The sequence below is a fragment of the Erythrolamprus reginae genome, chromosome 2, assembly GCF_031021105.1.
Source record: "Erythrolamprus reginae isolate rEryReg1 chromosome 2, rEryReg1.hap1, whole genome shotgun sequence".
In the NCBI taxonomy this organism is placed as follows: Eukaryota; Metazoa; Chordata; class Lepidosauria; order Squamata; family Dipsadidae; genus Erythrolamprus; species Erythrolamprus reginae.
This window is the reverse complement of record NC_091951.1, coordinates 257,041,004-257,060,488: the sequence shown is the minus strand read 5'-3', so window position 1 is coordinate 257,060,488 and position 19,485 is coordinate 257,041,004. Positions and strand designations below refer to the sequence as shown.

At 38.7% G+C, this 19,485-nt stretch overlaps 2 protein-coding genes across 8 annotated transcripts in view; one reads left to right on the top strand and one right to left on the bottom strand.

Annotated features, from left to right (window-relative positions):
- The window catches only part of PLAA (phospholipase A2 activating protein), a 30,185-nt gene extending 13,363 nt beyond the window's left edge, over nt 1–16,822 (bottom strand). The window contains exons 1-9 of one of the 5 annotated variants that reach the window (XM_070742477.1): nt 16,632–16,768; nt 16,495–16,549; nt 16,130–16,197; nt 13,203–13,396; nt 12,063–12,163; nt 11,826–11,946; nt 6,353–6,520; nt 3,766–3,901; nt 36–205 (exon numbers count right to left, since the gene is read on the bottom strand). In XM_070742477.1, the coding sequence (XP_070598578.1) occupies nt 36–205; nt 3,766–3,901; nt 6,353–6,520; nt 11,826–11,946; nt 12,063–12,163; nt 13,203–13,374 (868 nt within the window). In that variant the 5' untranslated portion in view covers nt 13,375–13,396; nt 16,130–16,197; nt 16,495–16,549; nt 16,632–16,768. Of the gene's footprint in view, nt 1–35; nt 206–3,765; nt 3,902–6,352; nt 6,521–11,825; nt 11,947–12,062; nt 12,164–13,202; nt 13,397–16,129; nt 16,198–16,494 lie in introns of all 5 variants that reach the window. The other 4 variants (XM_070742480.1, XM_070742478.1, XR_011558295.1 and 1 more) reach the window with 4 other exon arrangements.
- Nucleotides 16,823–18,128: 1,306 nt separating this feature from the next.
- IFT74 (intraflagellar transport 74) overlaps nt 18,129–19,485 on the top strand; it is a 42,785-nt gene continuing 41,428 nt past the window's right edge. The window contains exon 1 of one of the 3 annotated variants that reach the window (XM_070742482.1): nt 18,129–18,298. The gene's annotated coding sequence lies outside the window, so the exon portion shown is untranslated. Of the gene's footprint in view, nt 18,479–19,485 lie in introns of all 3 variants that reach the window. The other 2 variants (XR_011558296.1, XM_070742481.1) reach the window with 2 other exon arrangements.

Genomic DNA, 19,485 nt, shown 5'->3' with positions numbered 1-19,485 from the left:
ACTTTTGGGAGAAGGAAAAGACAACAGTGCCATACCAGGTTCATCCAGATGTTCTTTACCAGGAAGGTCATCAGAATTAATGTCCCCTAGGTCACCAGTTTTAGTATCAATGGTTGATTGAGAAAGCTCATTTTCAAAAGCACGGATCTCCTCCAGGCTGGCTGTGCGTTCCAAAGATTCTGTGAACACTCTGATAATTCCATCACTGAGAGAAGAGTAAAAATTGTTCTGGTTATCCAACAAAGGAGTTTCCATCATTACTTTTCTATTTACTGCTATGTGTATGTCTAAAAGGTCCAACTCACAAAGAACCCAATCTTAGATTTTTTCCCCCAATGAATTCAAAATAATGCAATGAAATATCACATTTCAGTCTACTTTTTAAAGAAATGAAAACACTAGGTGCCATAAATACAACGATGTGTCCTAAAGTCACAAAACAAGATATGCTGAAGGACATATTTAAAATTCATTAAAAAACCCATGTTAAATTACTTCTTTGATCAATATATACTGCTCAAAAAGATAAAGGGAACAATCAAATAACACATGCTAGATCTGAATGAATGAAATATTGTCATTGAATACTTTGTTCTGTACAAAGTTGAATGTGCACAACAGCATGTGAAATTGATTGTCAATCAGTGTTGTTTCCTAAGTGGACAGTTTGATTTCACAGAAGTTTGATTTACTTGGAGTTATATTATGTTGTTTAAGTGTTTCCTTTATTTTTTTTGAGCAGTGTAATTGAACTAGAGTGAAATTCAGAATAGCTGGTCCAATATCTCCAAGAACTTTGCTGGTCCAATGAGAGAATAACTTTCTCCAGTATCTAAAGTTCACTATCTTTGAATATGAAAGTTCTGTTTTAAATTGGTATGATCAATGGCTCTTATAGAGTTATTAATTATTTAGGGAAAAGGAAGAAGGGTAGCAGGCAAGGTGTATTTTTCAAATAATATCAGCAGGCATTGTCTATTATCAATTTGCTCTTTAGAAATTATTGTCCATTCTGCTGTCCGCTAAAATTTCTCAGCAGTTTACAATTAAGTCTAATTGAAAATCAAACACTTGAAGTAATTAAATTATCTCATAAAAACAGATAAACTGCATAAGATAATTAAAAGTAACAATTACCAATTTTTTAAAAAATTAAAAAGTAAAGATATTGGCCCCACAATATGACTTGGAAAGAACTACAGTAGTAACAGGGAAGTCCAAATGCCGATCCATTCCCAGAAATTCTCATGGCAACTATACAGTAGTGCCCAAAATTATGGAAACCTTTTGGGAAAAGTGGTTTGATGGCTAATAACACCACTATTTTTTTTTTGCAATACAGTACTACTATATTTATTAGATTTGTATGCCGCCCTTCTTCGAAGACTCAGGGCGGTGTACAAATCTAAATAATAGTATTAATAATAATAATCATCATCATCATCATTTGAAAGATAAACAGGAATGTAATGCAACAAAGTTTGTTCAATTATCTGTATTCTATGAAAAGTTATGGCCAAATAACCAGAAAAAGGAAGCATAACTTGATGAGGTTGATATCAGGTAGCTTTCCTTCATCTGATTGTAGCCAATGAGGACGAGTGTTTAGCGAGCCAATCAGGTGTCATCTTGTTTTGGCAATGAGCCAATCAGATCACAATAGGATTCAGTTACTGATGTCATGTACAGAAGCTGATAGGAGAACATTTGACAGTGTGTTATGTGATTGCTATCCAGTTGGTTGGGATTTTTTGTATTCTTTCATTTAGTGGCTTGTAAAACATAATAAAATTAAAGTAATAGTGCAAAGAGTTGATTGGTCCACCCAGAAAGCGATGTAAAATAGTACTGTTAAGTGAAGAAGGTTACAGTTATAAAGAAATTAGAAGAAAAATTGGTGGAAACTTAACCAAAGGTGGTATTTTAAAGTTTTTGAAGAGGTATAAAGTGACCCAGTCACTAAAAAATCACACTGGTAAAGGCAGGAAAAGGTGCACAACAGCAAGCGATGAAAGAAGAATTAAAGAGACTGTGCCTAGATGACAGAAGAAAATCTGTTTTTTTTTTAATGGTAATAACTTTTGTATACAGTGTCTCATTTTTTCTACATGTTACACTTTTTTTTATAGCTATTCTACTAGCAAATCCTTCATAAAAGTTATTGCATTACATTCTTGATTAAATTATCTGTCCATTGATACATAATTTTATGGTACTATCCCCCCCCCCAAAAAAAACCAACAACAAATGATGTTAGTAGCATCAAACCTCAAAAGAACTGTACACTTTCCCCAAAAACTTTTTACAATTTTGGCCACTACTGTAAATAAACCTCCCAAGATGACTCCTGCAAAAGTGAAAAGTTCGTAGAAAAGGGACATTCTCTCCAATGGTGTGAAGGCTTTAAAGGCAATAATCAACACTTTAGGTTTTGGTCAGAACCCAAATATGGCCTCTGTGTTTCTTCCCAGACCAACCTGGCTGTTGAGCTTTGTACTGGTTGAAGTTTCCAGATTAGATATAGAGGCAGTACCACGTATATTGTCATTATCAAACCTGGTGGCTGCCAGCACAGACATCATACTTTTAACATCATTTTCTTCCAGAAAAGAACACAGCTGAAATTGATAAAAGGCATTCCAGATGGTTCCATCAATCTGGGAAACCAGAGAGAAATTTGGATCTAGAAGCACCTCCAGACTGCGTACCTGCTCCTTCTGGGAGAGGATAATCCCATTCAGAACAGACATATTTACACCTCTCTGGAATTATGGTCCCTCACAATGAGCATCTCCATCTTGTTTGGATTCAATTTCAATTTATGTTATCCCTCATTCAGCACATTATAAGAGCCACATCACTTCCTGAAGATATTATTGAAAAACAGATTGGGACATCAGTAGTTTACGTGGCATCTACCTACAAACTTGCTAATAATCTTCTCTAGGAATACTCTGCTGAACACTTCATCTGTATATTTTATCATGGAGCCCCGCTGAAGATATGGTCCCTACCCTCATGTCATCTATTCAGTGATTACACAAAAGCCCCACCAAATACCCTTAATTACTGTCCTTTCCTTGAGATAGCCAGTAGCTGTATAATACCACTCGCAGGGAAGGACCCTCAGCTGGTACTTAATTATCAGCTATGAAATCCCTGCCTCAAGTCAAGTAGGTTGCTGTCCGGGTGATGGGAAAGGTAGGGAGCAAATGTAGTCTTGGGGAAAATGTGATATTTTTTTTGTTTCATATGATACTTTGCTGCTAAATCCACACTCTCTTTAATATATGTTAAACTCTCATTTAATGTGATACTGTACTTCTTTTCATATTATACTCCTGATAATATGATTGAAAGTCAAAATTTCAGCTTTAGAATATTGGAAGCTTATCCTAACGGTTGAAAAAGTGACCCTAATGACTGAACTCCATCAAACTGTGACTCTTATTTATGGCTTCTTGAAGCCAGCTCAATTGATCTTCTTAATCAAAAGTGAAGCAGAAACTTCCACTCACTTCTCACAGCCAAGCTAAGTAAGAGGATAGAGTGTAAACCTAACTATGCTAAGGATAATATATAGAACACTGAAGTAATAATAATTTAATAATTTATTAGATTTGTATGCTGCCCCTCTCCACAGACTCATAACTGCAGCCAGTATTAGTAAATACACCAAATTATTTAATTACATTGCATGAAACTGATAAATGCTGTTCTTGCCTAGTGCTGTTACTAATTTATCTTAAATGGGTGGCAAGATACCTTGCTCCAACCACAAGATCTCCATTGTCTAAAATACAGCAACACCAAACAGACTGAGCTGGAAACCTGATTGTTTGTACACAATCTCCTTTTCTCCAAATTCTTAGTGATCGATCTTCACCAGTTGTAACAAAATCTGTAATGAGGCAACAAAGAATGACTGTATAAAAGACTATATAAAAGAATATAAAAGACTATATAACAGTTGCATTATGTCCATACAAATTATGTCCATTAACATATTGGAGATGTATGATAATCCCACATTAATATTTGCTCATTTGAAGCTGTTATTTCCTACATTGTGTAGAATGGCTTACATGCCACAACACCATTATACAATCAGGAGCATTTGTTCTCTTACAGTTAGATTTAAAAAGTGGATATAATGTATTTGAAAGCATGACCAAATCCCTTTCACCTAGCAGCAATTGCTGTGCTACATTACACACCATATTAGAAGAGGTTCTACAAAGCAATATATTAGGAACAAAACTCACCACAATGGAAGTGGCACTGACAAAAGAAATTCTTTGGAGCCAAGCTATTAACCTGAACAAATTCAGGAAAAACTACCAAGAAATCTGACAATTAAACCACACCAAGCGTACTTAGCTAAAACTAAATTTGCTGGTATCATATTACATAAGAATGGAGTAGAGCACCAATTATTAGGCCTCTACTCAAATGCCTGCTTAGAGTAACCTTCAAGGACTATTCTATTTTATTCTATTCTATTCTATTCTAGACTAGACTAGGAACATTAACATTAGTATTGTACAGGTAGTCCCTGATTTACAACTACAATTGAGCCCAATATTTCTGTTGCTAACTAAACATTTAAGAGCATTTTGCCCCATTTTACAACTTTTATTGCCACAGTTATTACTGCAGTTGTCAAGTCAGTATCATGGTTGTTAAATGAAACTGACTTCCTCACTGTGTTTGCTTGTCAGAAGGTCGCAAAAGGGGATCACATCTCCCAGGACATTGCAATGGTCATAAATATGAATCAATTGCCAAGCAGTTGAATTCTGGTCATGTGGCAATGGTGATGCTATAATTGTTATTAAGTGTGAAAAAATGGCCATATGTCAATTTTTCAATGCCGCTGTAATTTTGAACAGTAACCAAAGGAACTGTTGTAAGTCGAGGAATACCTGTACAATGATACCTCTACTTAAGAACGCCTCTACTTAAGAACTGTTCTAGATAAGAACCGGGTGTTCAAAAAATTTTTGCCTCTTCTTAAGAACGATTTTCTACTTAAGAACCCGAGCCCGGAAAAATTTCCCAGGAAATTTGAGAGCTGCATGAAGGCCCAGCCAGTTTCCTGCCATTCCCCCTTTAATCCTGGCCATCACGGGCTTCTCTAGGCTGCCAGAGGAGCCTTTTATTGTTGCTTAAGCAGGCTTTGTCAGTCCAGAGTGAATGAAGCATTTTCCTTTCTCTGGGCGCTTGGAGAGGGAATAAACCTCTGCCAGCGCCCAGAGAAAAGAAACGCTCCCTTTGCTCTGGGCAGCCAAAGAGTCACCACAGCAAATGAAAGGTGCCAGCTACAAAGCGAGTGAGCAAGAGGAGAGGGGAGCTCTTCAGCATGGGAAGGAAGAGACAGCAGCAGCAGCAGCCAGTGTATGGGAGGCAGTGTATGGGAGGCAGCCTCACGTAGGGTGTATGGGAGGCGCGTGCTCCTCCTCACCACCTGAGTCCCTCTTTTTTTTTAAAGCCTTAAAGTTTTGAAATTTTTTGATTCCCCTCACCTGGCCTTCTTCCTTCGACAGCAACTCTTCTCCTCCTGTTCTTCCTCATCCTCCTCCCACCCAAATTCCGAGCTTTTATTTCTTTCCTAATAGGTTTGCGCACATTATTTGCTTTTACATTGATTACTATGGGAAAAATTGATTCTACTTAATAACGTTTCTACTTAAGAACCTGGTCACGGAACAAATTAAGTTCTTTAAGTAGAGGAACCACTGTAATTCTATAGTATAAAATTTTATCCATATTACAAAGGAGGAATGAAAGATGTCTATCAACAGTCATCATTAACAATTTTTATTTATAAATAAAATAAATAGGAGTCCTTGATCTAAGGTGAATTATTAATTCAGAAGAGGCAAAGGAAAGTACTAAACAAACCTGGACAGTTCACTGTGAACACTGCTAGACTAGAGCCATGTGTTAAGATGATTCGTGATATATTTATTAATGTATTTCTAGCACAGCTGGTTCAATAAATCCCAATGACATAGTTCACACAACATTAAATCACTGTGCTCACAAACTGCTAAACCAAAATCAAACCATATTATTACTTGGCATTATGTATTTGTTCCTCAAACTCTGCTACTACAACTCTCGCTATTTCAGAGTTTGTGGCAGGTGGCCAGAAATGTCTTGGCAGAAGAAAGAATTGGTATTACATTAAGTAATGAACTATTATTGTAATGCTAGAGAAGGAACCAAAATTTCATTCAATAGTAAGTCTACACTAACAGTGACAATAATCTGGAAAATACAATAACGATGTTGCCATTTGTCAAAGAAAAAAAAAGTACAGAGAGTTATTTTGCAGCCCAAGTCTTACCTTTACTTTGAGGAAAGACAGAAATGCAATATATATAATTGGTGTGGCCATAATAAATTTGAAGACATTCACCAGATGTATGCCATCTTCGAATGCTGGCATCGTTTGCACAGGAAAGAAATTCTGTTTCACTTAAAATCGCTAGGCCTCTTACACAGTCTTCATGTCCTTTTGGGGGAAAAGTAAGGTTTGATAGATTAGAAATCCATTTCTTCAGTAACTTGTTCAAAAGTTTTTGTCCTCGCTATAAAAGAGACATGCCCGTGTTCAACCCTACAAAGACCTGTCTCAACCTCTTTTAAATGACAATAAGCAAGCTTTGTAACCAAGTTTACAGTAATTGCCATACATGCTCTTGCTTAGTCTGCATTGTCTCTCTCTATATATATGTATGTGTGATGTTCCTTCAATACACCAGGGTGATTCAACACAAAAATATGTAACCCTTCCATGGTGCAGAGCTGAAGGGATTGGACACTGTAGCCTAGAGGATAATTCTCTGCCTTACAAGGCAAAGGTTGCAGGTTCAAGTCCCAGTGGGTATGGCTAGCTGATGAGGCCAAAATAAGGCCAAAATAGATCTATCCTAGTCTCCCTTAATTTTCAAATTCAGCAAAAAAACCCATGTGACATGTGATATATATATATATACACCTGAGTTTTCTGAGACTAGAAGTGAAGTTGGCACATAAGCTTCAGTTAAAGGGAGAACCATATACTGATGTGTTGTATATTCTGTATGCATCTATGTTGCAACTTAATACATAGAAAAGGATTTTCACTGATGCAAAAATTACAGCAGTCCTTTCAATGTGGGCATTTTTTCCATATATCAACATATATTGGAATCTCTTCATACTCAAATAAACACCCAGCTAAATCCACACTAGATCATGAAAATATCAACCACACTGGACTATTTCTAAAACTTAAAGAAGCCTTGCATTAAGTTGTAAATAGCAATACTGTACAACTTCTCATTAAGATAAATTAAGATACAGGAAGTTTTCTTGCCTTTTTCTTTTGGCAAGAAAAACTAGTTTGAAAGTTGACAAAAAGTTCATATTAAAGAATCAATGCTGAAAATCAGATATAGACTTCTATTATTGAATGCTGATTCTTACAGGTGGCTCCCTCCTCAGAATAATTCACAATTTTTGCTATTTTGATAGATTCCAAATATTAAGCATACAGTCAAGGAGAACATATACTTCTTAACACATAGCCTTAAGTTCAATCCATCCCTGCAGCTTTCTGTCCAAAATGTGGCAATAACAGAATAACAGAATATGCCCAAACCATAACTGGCATCTCCTACAGAAAGTCAATAGTCCTTAGCCATTATCAATCATACTTTGAGTTGTCTCAAAGAAATAAAAAAAATCTTTGCATAGTAGTCTAATATAAGATAGTAGAAAACTATTTTCATGTTATTTAAAACAACTTGTTAACTTGTCTATCAGGTTAGGTCAAATTCAATATTTGACAGGTTGCAATAACTAATTATTATCATCAACTTCTTCCAACCTCCTATAAAAGGGATTATTGCCTTAGGGAGCTTTTTTGTCGCCCACTAGGGAGCTTCTAAAGCAGCAACAATAGCTTGAACCAAACAGACTAAATAACAAGTGACTTGGTGGTTTTTAAAACAAAATAGGGAAAAGTTTTAAAAATAGTTTTCTTCAGCATTCCTTATCAGAACCCTGGTTACATTGATAGGGTTATTGATTAAGCTATGTAAGAGGCAAATCAGAATTTTAAAACTCCAGAAACTGAATGCAAAATAAGGGTGGTTAGAGCAGCGTTTCCCAACCGGTGTGCCGCAACACACTAGTGTGCCGCGAAACACGGCCAGGTGTGCCGCGAAGCTAGGGAAGCTCCAGCTGGGCGGGGCGCTGCCGGTGCCTCCGACCTCCCGGCTCCTGCCCGATGCCGCGGTTTCTGGCGCTCTCCTGCTGGGCCCCAAAGAAGGGAGGCAGGAAGAAGGAGAGCTTCATTCTTCGCACCTTTTTCCCGCCTTCCTTCTTTGGGGCCCAGCAGGAGAATGCCAGAAACCGCGGCATCGAGCAAGAACCGGGAGGTCGGAGGCACCGGCAGCGCCCCACCCAGCTGGAGCTTCCCTGGCGTCGGCGGCAAGTGTCCTTTGGGGCCCGGCGGGAGGGCACTGGCGGTGGGAGCGGGGTGGGTGGGTGGCGGCTGCAGCGGCGCAGTCACGGGGAGATGGCGGGGAGATGGCAGCGGCCGCAGGCAGTCGCGGGGAGAGCTCCAGGGTGGAGGAACCGACGGTGGCAATTGGACGTGCTGCTGGACGCCGTAATTGCTAGCGCTGCGGGCCTGGCATATACAGCGTCCAGCAGCACGTCCAGCTGCCTCCGTCAGGGCTCCCGCTTGCAGTCAGCTGAGAGAGAGAGAAAGAAAGAGAGACATATAAGAGAGGCACAGAGAGAGAGAGAGAGAGAAAGAGAGACATAGCAAGAGAGGCAGAGAAAGAGAGGCAGAGAGAGAGAGAGAAAGAAAGAGAGAGAAAGAGAGAGAGATAGAGAAAGAAAGAGAGATATCAAGAGAGGCAAAGAGAAAGAAAAAGACATATAGCAAGAGACAGTGAAAGAGAGAGAGAGAACAAGAAAGAGAGAAAAAAGCAAGAAAGAGATAGCAAGAGAGACAGAGAGAGAGAGAGAGCAAGGGAGAGAGAAAGACATAGAGGAAGGGAAGGAGGGAGAGAGAAAGAGAGCAAAAAAGAGAGGAAGAAAGAAAGAAAGAGGGATGGAGAGAGAGAAAGAAGGGAAGGAAGGAAAAGAGAGAAAGAGGGAGAAAGAGAGCGAAAGGGAGGAAGAGAGAGGGCTTTTTTGTCCAAACTTTTCTTTAGCCCCCCCCCCTTCAATGTTCCCCAGGATTTTGAAAATATGAATAATGTGCCGCGACTCAAAAAAGGTTGGGAAACACTGGGTTAGAGGACCTTCTATGCATCACTACGAGGAAATATTTTAAATTTATATTTTTAATTTTATGGCATATACTATGCCTTGTATATTAAGTGTGATGCTCCAGACATGAATAACCAAAAAAACACCCTGCAAGAAAAAACAATAATTATTTTCCTCCTGTGGTCATATTAATCCAATAAATAAATAAATATAAATAAATATTTTAAAATGCGAGAATTAATAGCTCTCTCACCACATACTTTTCCATAGCCCGTGCTCATTAAGTGAATCCTGCTCATCCCCATTGACTTTACTTGTTAGAAGCCATTTGAGAAAATTGGAAATGGCAGCCGCCTGACCCCAGGACTTTGCAACTGTCATAAACAGACGCTGGTTGCTAAGCACCCAAATTTCAATCATGTGATGGTGGGGCTCCTGCAACAATCCTTAAGTGGAAGGATTGCATGTATACTGCTCAAAAAAATAAAGGGAACACTCAAATAACACATCCTAGGTCTGAATGAATGAAATATTCTCATTGAAAACTTTGTTCTGTACAAAGTTGAATGTGCATAACAGAATGTGAAACTGATGGTCAATCAGTGTTGCTTCCTAAGTGGACAGTTTGATTTTACAAAAATTTGATTTACTTGGAATTATATTGTGTTGTTTAAGTGTTCCCTTTACTTTTTTTTGAGCAGTGTAAATCCCCCCCCCCCCAGTGCTGTTGTAACTTTAATCACTAAGTAAGCAGTTGTAAATAGAAGACTACTTGTATTTGAGCCAAATAGGAGATTTCAATATGCCTAACTGGTCCAGTAACTTTCGTTTCTTCTTATCCATATTAACTTTCCCTAAGATTATTTAGATACCTTAGCAGAAAATCCTACCACTTGGGATCTCCGAAGCATGCTTTTTCCGTGGTTGCCCCTACCTCATGGAACAGCAATTGTCCTGCAATTTGGGAGCCCTAATTCTTTTAGCTTTTTAGAAGACCATCCACACCTGGATTTTTACTCAGGCCATGGGATGGGAAGAATAAACTAAGGATAACTGAACTTTGCTGTGAGGCATCCTAAGGGGGTAATTAAGGTGCAGAGACCCCAAAGGTGCTTTTTCAAGAGACAAATGGACTTTCTGGTTTGTTTGTATTTAAGACATTTTGCTTCTCATCCAAGAAGCTTCTTCAGTTCTGGAGAATCCAGCTCTGAATCCAACTGTTGAAAAAGGTTCTTGGATGGGAAGTGAAACATTTTCAAAGAAAAACCAAAAAGTCCAGTTGCCTCTTGAAAAAGCATTTTGGGGATAGCCATGGCCTGGATGACTGAGAATCTCCATAGACATTAAAGTGCAGAGTTTTTTGGGGGGGAGGAGGGGTTTAATTGTTTTACTGCTTTATGATTTATAGTCACTAGTTTTATTGCTGCTTTGAACCAACCAAAGTTGGTTCAGCCATACCAATTTTTTAAAATAAATTTCTTTCTCCACCATACCTATACTTTAATTGCTTCCTGTTACAAACATTGTGTAGGATACCAACTGCCTCCCCACCCAGTATGGAAAAGACAGCTTAAATTGATCAATTTTAGAAAGGAAGATGTTAACTTTTAATATCTGAGACTTTCCATAATGGAGTTCATTTATAGCAAACTTTGTTAATAGAATAATTAGTTAATAATTTTGCCTGTTGCTGGGTTGTCAAGCCCATATCTGCACAAAACAGAGACTTCAGAGATGAATAATTATCATTCTAGTGGCAAAATCAAACACAGAATATCCTTCCACAATAGTAGAAAGGTATAGAAATATTCACGTCTTTAAATTCTAACCAAAGATGTTCATTCATTTTCAACAAAACTCCAAACTTGATCCAAAATGATCTAATTTTCCTGGGCCTGTAAGTTTACAGTAGCTCATAACATTTACAATAAGCTAGTTTTCCCCAAGGAAAAACATTTTTCTAGTGCCTGTCACCTATTTTAACATTTTCCTATTCTCTGTTCTAACAGTGTATTAACAAACGATATATGAATTGTAAATAAGCCACTAGGCTAACTACTTTCAATGGAAATCTTATCCTCATATGAGGATAACAGAAGGGAATTATTGGGTTAAACTCATTTATGTGAGAAGATACTTTGTTAAACTCTAAACTTCCTTAGGGTTTTTGAATAAACGGGCTGTCATTAAACTAATCAAGGAAATGGACGCAATTATTTTCTTGCACATTATTCGTTAAATGTAAAAAGCTTTTTTGATAACCCAATCAAGATCATTTACAGTGCATGTACTGTAAAATCAAACACTGACGTGACCTATTCTCTGTTCTAACAGAGTCAAAAGTCTCAACTGAAACACAGCATTTCTCGAGTAAACAGAAGCTGAACCAGACTAGCAAAATAAAATATTCTGATGGTTGTATTTAGTAACAAAACAAGATTTTTCCTTTTTGTGTTTCAACATTCAGGATAGGGAAAGATATCCATTTTTGCATAAAAAAGAAGTTTTCCACAATTTTGTATTTAAAAACTGTACAGGCAATTACCTACCAGTAAATGTTCTCTCGCATCTACCTGCCTTCCACAGTTTAATAGTTTTATCAGCTGAACCAGTCAACATCAAACCTTGTTCAGGTAGTATCTTCACAGCCCAGACTGCTGCAGTGTGGCCCTATAAAAAAAGGATATTTTCTCTGCCAGAGCCCATCTGTGATTTCTGAAGTGTGCACTTAATAAATACACACATTATCTGTTGGTTCACCAATGGCAGCAAAGGAGCTTCCATACCTGTAAGATCATCATACATTTATCATTCAACCAGACTTTAGCTGTAGTGTCCCATGAACCACTAAGAAGGGTGCCAAATTTTCCAGAGGAGAGGCTGCAAACTAGAAAATAAAACAAAATCAGCACTGTCAAATCTAGAAATAGTGTTGATATGCTAGCAATCAGGAACAGTTTAGATATAGCTTTTCAGATAACTACTGCAATCCTAAAGATACAGCAGAACAAAATCCAATATTGTTTTCCATAATTATTTCATTTATGAAATAGCAATAAAATTATGCTAAACCACCATGGAAACCACAGCCAAATGAAATACCTAAACAAGCAACATCCTTTCCAAATAGCCATTAACACTCTGTATTAAGTTTCCTCTGGCTTCAATTTTTTTTTTATCACACTTTCTCTCATTCCTACAAATTACTGAATTCAATCTGCCTTTTCCCTTTCCTTAAACATATTGCTTTGGATTTTTCTAAGTAGAAATGTAAATGTAGAGATGCACTGCATAGAATTTATGGTCATAGGCAAAATATAACAGTATCAATATAACATGGCTAGCTTAGCCATTCCCTAAGTATTTGTCCTATTTACAAGGCTAAACCTGTCAAATGTGAAATCCTTTATAAAACTACAGATACTATTATTCATTCATTCATTTGATTTTTATGCCACCCTTCTCCTTAGATTCAGGGTGGCTTACAACATGTTAGCAATAGCACTTTTTAACAGAATCAGCATATTGCCCCCACAATCCAGCTCCTCATTTTACCCACCTCGGAAGGCTGAGTCAACCTTGAGCCGGTGATGAGATTTGAACCGCTGACCTACAGATCTACAGTCAGCTTGAGTGGCCTGCAGTACTGCGCTCTACCTGCTTTGCCACCCCAGCTCATATAACATTTTGTACAAAATACAAATTAATATTGACTTGTATGGATATTTAGCTTTCTTCAACTCAGAGCATCATAAAATGTGATTGCACATTCATAATAATGCCCTGCCAAATTAATTCGGAATATGATAAAGCGACATAAATTTGAATATTTCCCCCAAAATATGTTTATCGGTATATAACAGCTGCTAAGATAACTTATGCCCTTTTGCTGAAAATCACATATAATTAAAACAGATTTTTCTTACCAGTGTTTTTATGACCTTTGAGGATATACAGTGGTGTAGGCTTGTCCAAAGTGAAGATACAAATATTGCTGTCATTACCACCAGTAGCAATTAATCCACGGGGGTAAAGGTCACTTGGAGGGATGACACACACACAAGAAACAAAATTGGAGTGGCCGCTCAAGCAGTGCATTTCATGAAATCCTCTGTTTGGACTAAAAATAAATACCAAATTTACAACCAAAATCAGATCAACAAATCAAATAAAACTTTTAGATGTTAATATACTGAAGAGATTAGAGAAAATGTTTGAGACAGAACCTTAAAATACAGTATACAGTGGAACCCCGACATAAGAGCTGCTCTACTTAAGAGCAACTCGAGATAAGAGCTGGGAGGGGAGAGATATTTTTGTTCTACTTACAAGCCCAAATTCGAGATACAAGCGCCAAGGAGCTGTCTCCTGAAGCCAAACGCTAACTTCCGCGTTCGGCTTCAGGAGACAGCTGCGAAGCGGCGCGCGTGTTTTAAAAGGTTGCAGCCGGCCTGGGAGGCTCGGGGGGGTGCTTGCAGCTTTCTTTCTTTCTTTCTCTTTTTCTTTCTCTCTTTTACCTTCCCTTCCTCTATTTCTTCTTTTCTTTCTCCTTCCCACCTTCTTCCCTCCCTCCCTCCCTTCACTCATTCCTCTCTTACTCTCCCCTTTCATAAGTTTCCTTGCTTCCTTCCTCTGTTCCTGTCCCTTCCCTCTTTCCTTCCTTCCTTCCCACCCTCCGTCCATTCATTCACCCATTCCTCTCTTGATCGCTTAAAGCCGGTCCCTGGTGCAAAAAGGGTTGGGGACCTCTGTCCTACAGGATTGGGTGGCAGAGAAGTTGAACATATGTAAATTTAAAAGTTTAAGAAAGTTTACAAGTTAAGTGAAAGAAACTTCATTATTCATTTATATGTACATGTACATTTCTTCATTAAAAACATGTCTTTCTGCATAATTTAGACTAACTTTGTGAGTTTTTTGATGGCTGGAACCAATTAAAATTATTTACATTAATTCCTATGGGGAAAAGTCGTTTGAGATAAGAGCTGCTCGACTTAAGAGCCCAGGTCCGGAACGAATTAAACTCGTATCTCGAGGTACCACTGTACTTTATTAACGTGTCATAGTTCCTATTTTCTCTGCAATCCAAGAAGAGTTTTTGCTAAAAAAATAAAATAACTGAGTTGTAACTAAAATATACATTTCAACAATTTCAGAAGGTTAAAAATGTTTAAAATAGTGATCCTTTATCCACAAAACTCTCATTCATGTTGAAAAAATCCCTGATTCTTTGTAAATCCTAAATCTTCTGGAATACTTTTGAAATGCAAACAATCTAGATTGTAGGTGCCAAACCCGCAGCACCACGTTGCTGTCATGTGATATTTCACAAAGTTTTTCCCCTTTACGGAGCTGGGATGGACATGGCCTGCGTGTGATGCATCTGGCCTGCGAGCCACCAGTTTGACATCCCTGATCTAATAAACAGATGAACATCGAATGTAATTTGTTTTTTAAAATGAGCTACGGAATTCCCCCAGGGTTTGCAATTGAGTTCCAGCCAGATGTATAAATATAGGTAGTTCTCAACTTACAATCACAATTAAGTCCAACTTTTCCTCTACTAAGCAAGACAGTTAAGTGAGTTTTACTACCTTTCTTAAGTGAATCACTACAATTGTTAAGTTAGTAACATGGTTATTAAGAGAATCTGACTTCATTTACTTTGCTTGTCAAAGGTTCTAAAGGTAGTCATATGACCCGGGAATATTCATAAATACATGCCAGTTGCCAAGTGTCTGAATTTTGATCATGTGATCATGGGAATGTTGAAATGGTCCCAAGTGTAAAAAACGTTCATGTCACTTTTTTTGTAACTTTGAACAGTCACTAAATGAATGACTGTAAGTTAAGGATTAACTGTACAACAAGCTTGATTTGTAATTGCTCAATATATTAGTTTAAGCATTACCCATTCACTGGAAGGCAAAGAGAAAAAATGCACCAGACTAAGGAGATGTGAAGAAAAAGGATACATATACTTTATTGCAAATAATTCCGTTATAATTCAACGTATTGCAAATAGTTCTGATTATCGTTTAGAAGAACTTATTCTTCAGGGGAACTATGCCACAAACCACAAGGATCTAATTAAACCTTTATAAACTGAAACATCTTCCTTTTCTTCTTCTCACTTCCTTAGTCAGCATGCTTTCCATTTCTCCAATGGCACAATGCTTTCTATTTCTCCAATGAATACATCAAATAATGTCTATTCAGGCCTTTCATATGTACAGTATATCTAATCAAATATAAATGAGTTATACTTACAGTATTATTCTAAAAAACAGTATTCTTTAAAAAAATGGATTCAAAGCTTACAGAAGTTAGGTAACAGCAGCAATAATATATTTAAGCAAATAGTTTGGGAAAATATTTGAGAAGCAAATCTGAGAATAATTTCTAATAATGAATGTATGCTGATGGTACATGTAACATAGGCACTGCATTTTTGTTGTAGATTTGTAAGAAATCCCGAGGCAGGCATTATAAATTTCAGAAAACTGGGCTTATAAAAGTTCTGTCTTCCACTAAAAAAGCCAGATTTGGTACTCCTTCCGATTGAAATCGAACATACTGCCACATCGTTCAATTTCTTTTGATGCATTCACAAGACTACCAAAAACATTGTTTTTTATTTCCATAAAGCCAGACAGACCTCGATGATGCATATTTGCCGGGACCATCTCAATATGCACAATGGATGGAGCATCTACACAACTTTTTTTTTGGCTTTGTTATTTTTAAACACTACTGCCCCGTTTGCAAACAGACAGGTAAAGTGCTATTTAATTTAATTTATTAAATTTATAGGCCTCCTAGTTTCTGGACCTCAGTTCTCAGAAGCACCTACCAATGATTATGCTGGCTATGTCTGATGAGAGCTGTAGTTCAAACTATCTGGGACCATCAACCTCTGATCTAATAAAACAGGAAAAAGTAGTAATTTGGACAGATTTTCAGCCAAGACACTCCTCCTCTCCACCCCACCCCGGTATTGTCCTAACCGGCAAATTGTTTCAACTCCCTTCCGGTTTCCCCCCCAAATAGATAGAATCACGGCTATGCCATTTCAGAGAGTGGGGAGCCCATCAGATATCACACAGTAACGCGAAAAGCAGGCAAGGCAAGATCGCCTCCAGCCCCTATAGGGCGCCTTTATCCCCCCCCCTCCCCCGGCACATTCTTGGGCTTTCCCTGAGTTACCACCGTACTAACCTGTTCGGAGCCCAGACACGCGCCGTCCGGTCTCGGGATACGGACACGAACGACCCTGTCGGGAAGAGGCAGCAACTGAGGCCCCGGACATCCAGCTCGTGCCCAACCAAGGAGCAGCGGAGCCGGTAAACACCTACCGGGGTGGCCATCCCGCCCGCACTCAGGTATTTTATATACACACACACACACTGACACAGCACCAGCAGCGGCACCACCGGCAGCCGTCACCACACCCGCTTGCCTTCCTCTTCCCACCCACTTTTTGCTTCCCCCCCGTATGACGTCAGCTCCAAGCGCCGGAAAACGACGACAAACCACAGTTCTCTGCGGCGGGAAACAGACGAGGACTACATATCCCAAGATTCCTTAGAAATCAATAAGGACGGAAGGAGACTAGCACTAGGGAGGGGGAATGAGGTCCCCTAGTTTTCTCGTTAACGGGGCGCGGGGGTGAGAGAAGGGGGCGGTCTTGCATTTAAAGTTCGTTGTATATCCCAAAAGTGCTTTTTCCGAAGGCAACTGGATTTTCCTCGCCCCCATCCCCCTTTGAATATATTTTGCTTTTCATACAAGGAGCTTCTTCACCTGAAACAGGGTAATGGGAAATAGAAGGATTTATATCCCTTGCCAACAGCTGGTGATTTGCCTCCTTTGTAGAGGGTCGTTGAAGCATTTGGGGGTTTATTGGTGCCCTCAGGATCATCTGAGGAGTGTTAATGGTTCCTGTCGTCTGCAATTTTTTTTACTTCTGGAAATCATTCCTACTCCCGCACCATTCAAAAGGTATTCGATCCCAAACTGTACAGTATAGCTAAAAATCTGTAGCGATTCTCAGTCATCCAGGTCATGATTGACCCAAAGGTGCTTTCCCCCCCCCCCCCAGGAGGCAACTGGACTTCTTCAAAGAAAAAAACAATGTGGAGTTGCCTCCTGAAAAAGCACCTTTGGGACAACCACTACCTGGATGACTGAGAATCTCTGCAGACATTCGTTGTATATAAATCAATAAGCACTACCGTAACGAACCGATTGTAGCATTTAGGCAATGGGGAAAGATAGTGCGTACTGGTGTTTTACCCACCTTGAAAGGATGGAAGGCTGAGTCAACCTTGAAGCCGGTGATGAGATTTGAACCGCTCCCCTTCAGATCTTATTTTCAGATAAATAGCAATAGTACTTTGATTTATATAGCACTTCACAATATTTTACACCCCCCTTTAACTTGTTGCTTCTATCCTTAAGATTTATATTAATATTGATTGAGTCCTGATTGCTTATTTGACCTCTATGGCAATCATTAAGTGTTGTACCTCATGATTCTTGACAAATGTATCTTCTCTTGTATGTACACTGAGTGCATATGCACCAAAGACAAATTCTTTGTGTAATCAAACTTGGCCAATAAAGAATTCTATTGTATTCCGTTCTATTCTATTCTAATTCCATTTCATTCCATTCTATTCCATTCAGCGGTTTACATATAATAACATAATATAATATGATACTACACTGTACTATAGTACAATATAACATTATATTTTCACTAGAGTCCCTTCTAAATGAGATAGGGACTACATAAATCTAATAAATAAACACGGGTTGTATTATATGGGGGGGGGAGGAAATGGAATCTCGCGATAAAATACGTGAAGGAACGCGTGCTTGTCTACGTTCCGGAATGGTGGAAGGAAAACGGCCCTTTAACTGATCTGCCTCGCGTTGCTATGATACGGGCGCCGCGCGCGTGAAGGAGTTTGCTGGCAGCAACCGCTGCCTTGGACGTTTCGCGCGTGCAGAGAGCCAGGTAGGAGGCCGAAACTCGAAGTAGGGAGCAAAAGGGGCGTCTTTAGATTCGTCTGCCTGACTCTCTGCGGTTGTGCTGGATGGGAGTAATCGGACTATCACCGACGCCCCCGGACTGCTCACCGAAAGTCCGCATCAGCATCGCCCCGCTTCCCGCCCTCGACTTCTTCGGCATAGACTGGTGTGTAATGGAATCAGATAGGAAAACCTTGAAGTGAAGTCGCATCACGATAAATCACGTCATTTGTCTGCATAGGTTTATTTGACAAATCACTGAAGGCTTACAAAATACCACATGTGAATGACAGTTTGCAAGGCAGATTGGTTCTTGATCTTAAGTCAAAATAAGTGTTTCTTAAAACTTTTCTCTCACTTTAAAAACATTGGAGGACTCCCAAAGAGCTTTGTTTTGTATGGGATATGTTCATCAATGCAGTAGCCTTCGACTTACAATAGCTCATTTAGTGACTTTTTGAACTTACAATAGTCATGACCATTTTACACACTTAACCACCTCAACATCCCTGTCCTCATGAGATCAAAATTCAGACACTCAGCAACTGACTCATATTTCTACCAGTTGCAGTGTTCCAAGGTCATGTGATCACAACTTGTGACATTCTGACAAGCAAAGTCAATGGGAAAGCCAGATTCATTTACCAACCGCATTACCATGTTCACAACTGCCACAATTTGGTTAACAACTGTGGCAAGATAGATTGTAAAATGAGTCAAAATTCACTTAGCAATTGTCTCAGTTGTGGACATGAATTGATGACTACCTGTATTTACTATTGAAAAATAAAATCAATGGATTCGCTACCACTGCCCCTTCTCACAGGTGTTTGATGTGATTTGAATATTGTATTATTTTTCACCATAAGATGGCAACTAATTTTGATTTCATGGCCCTTTGGAAGGGATCTTGGAGGACCTCCAGGGATCCTCAGACCACACTTTGAGAAAGCTGAGCTATACCGTGGCGTTTTCTGCAATAACATACAAATTGTCTCTCCTTTATCTCATATATCTTTTCTTCCTTTCATATATCTTCTCTATTTTTATATCTTTTCTTCTATCCTTTTCTTTATATATATTACTACATGTCTATTCTCTTCAATATGTATTGTGTATTGGATGGATGAATGGATGGATAGATAGATAGATAGATAGATAGATAGATAGATA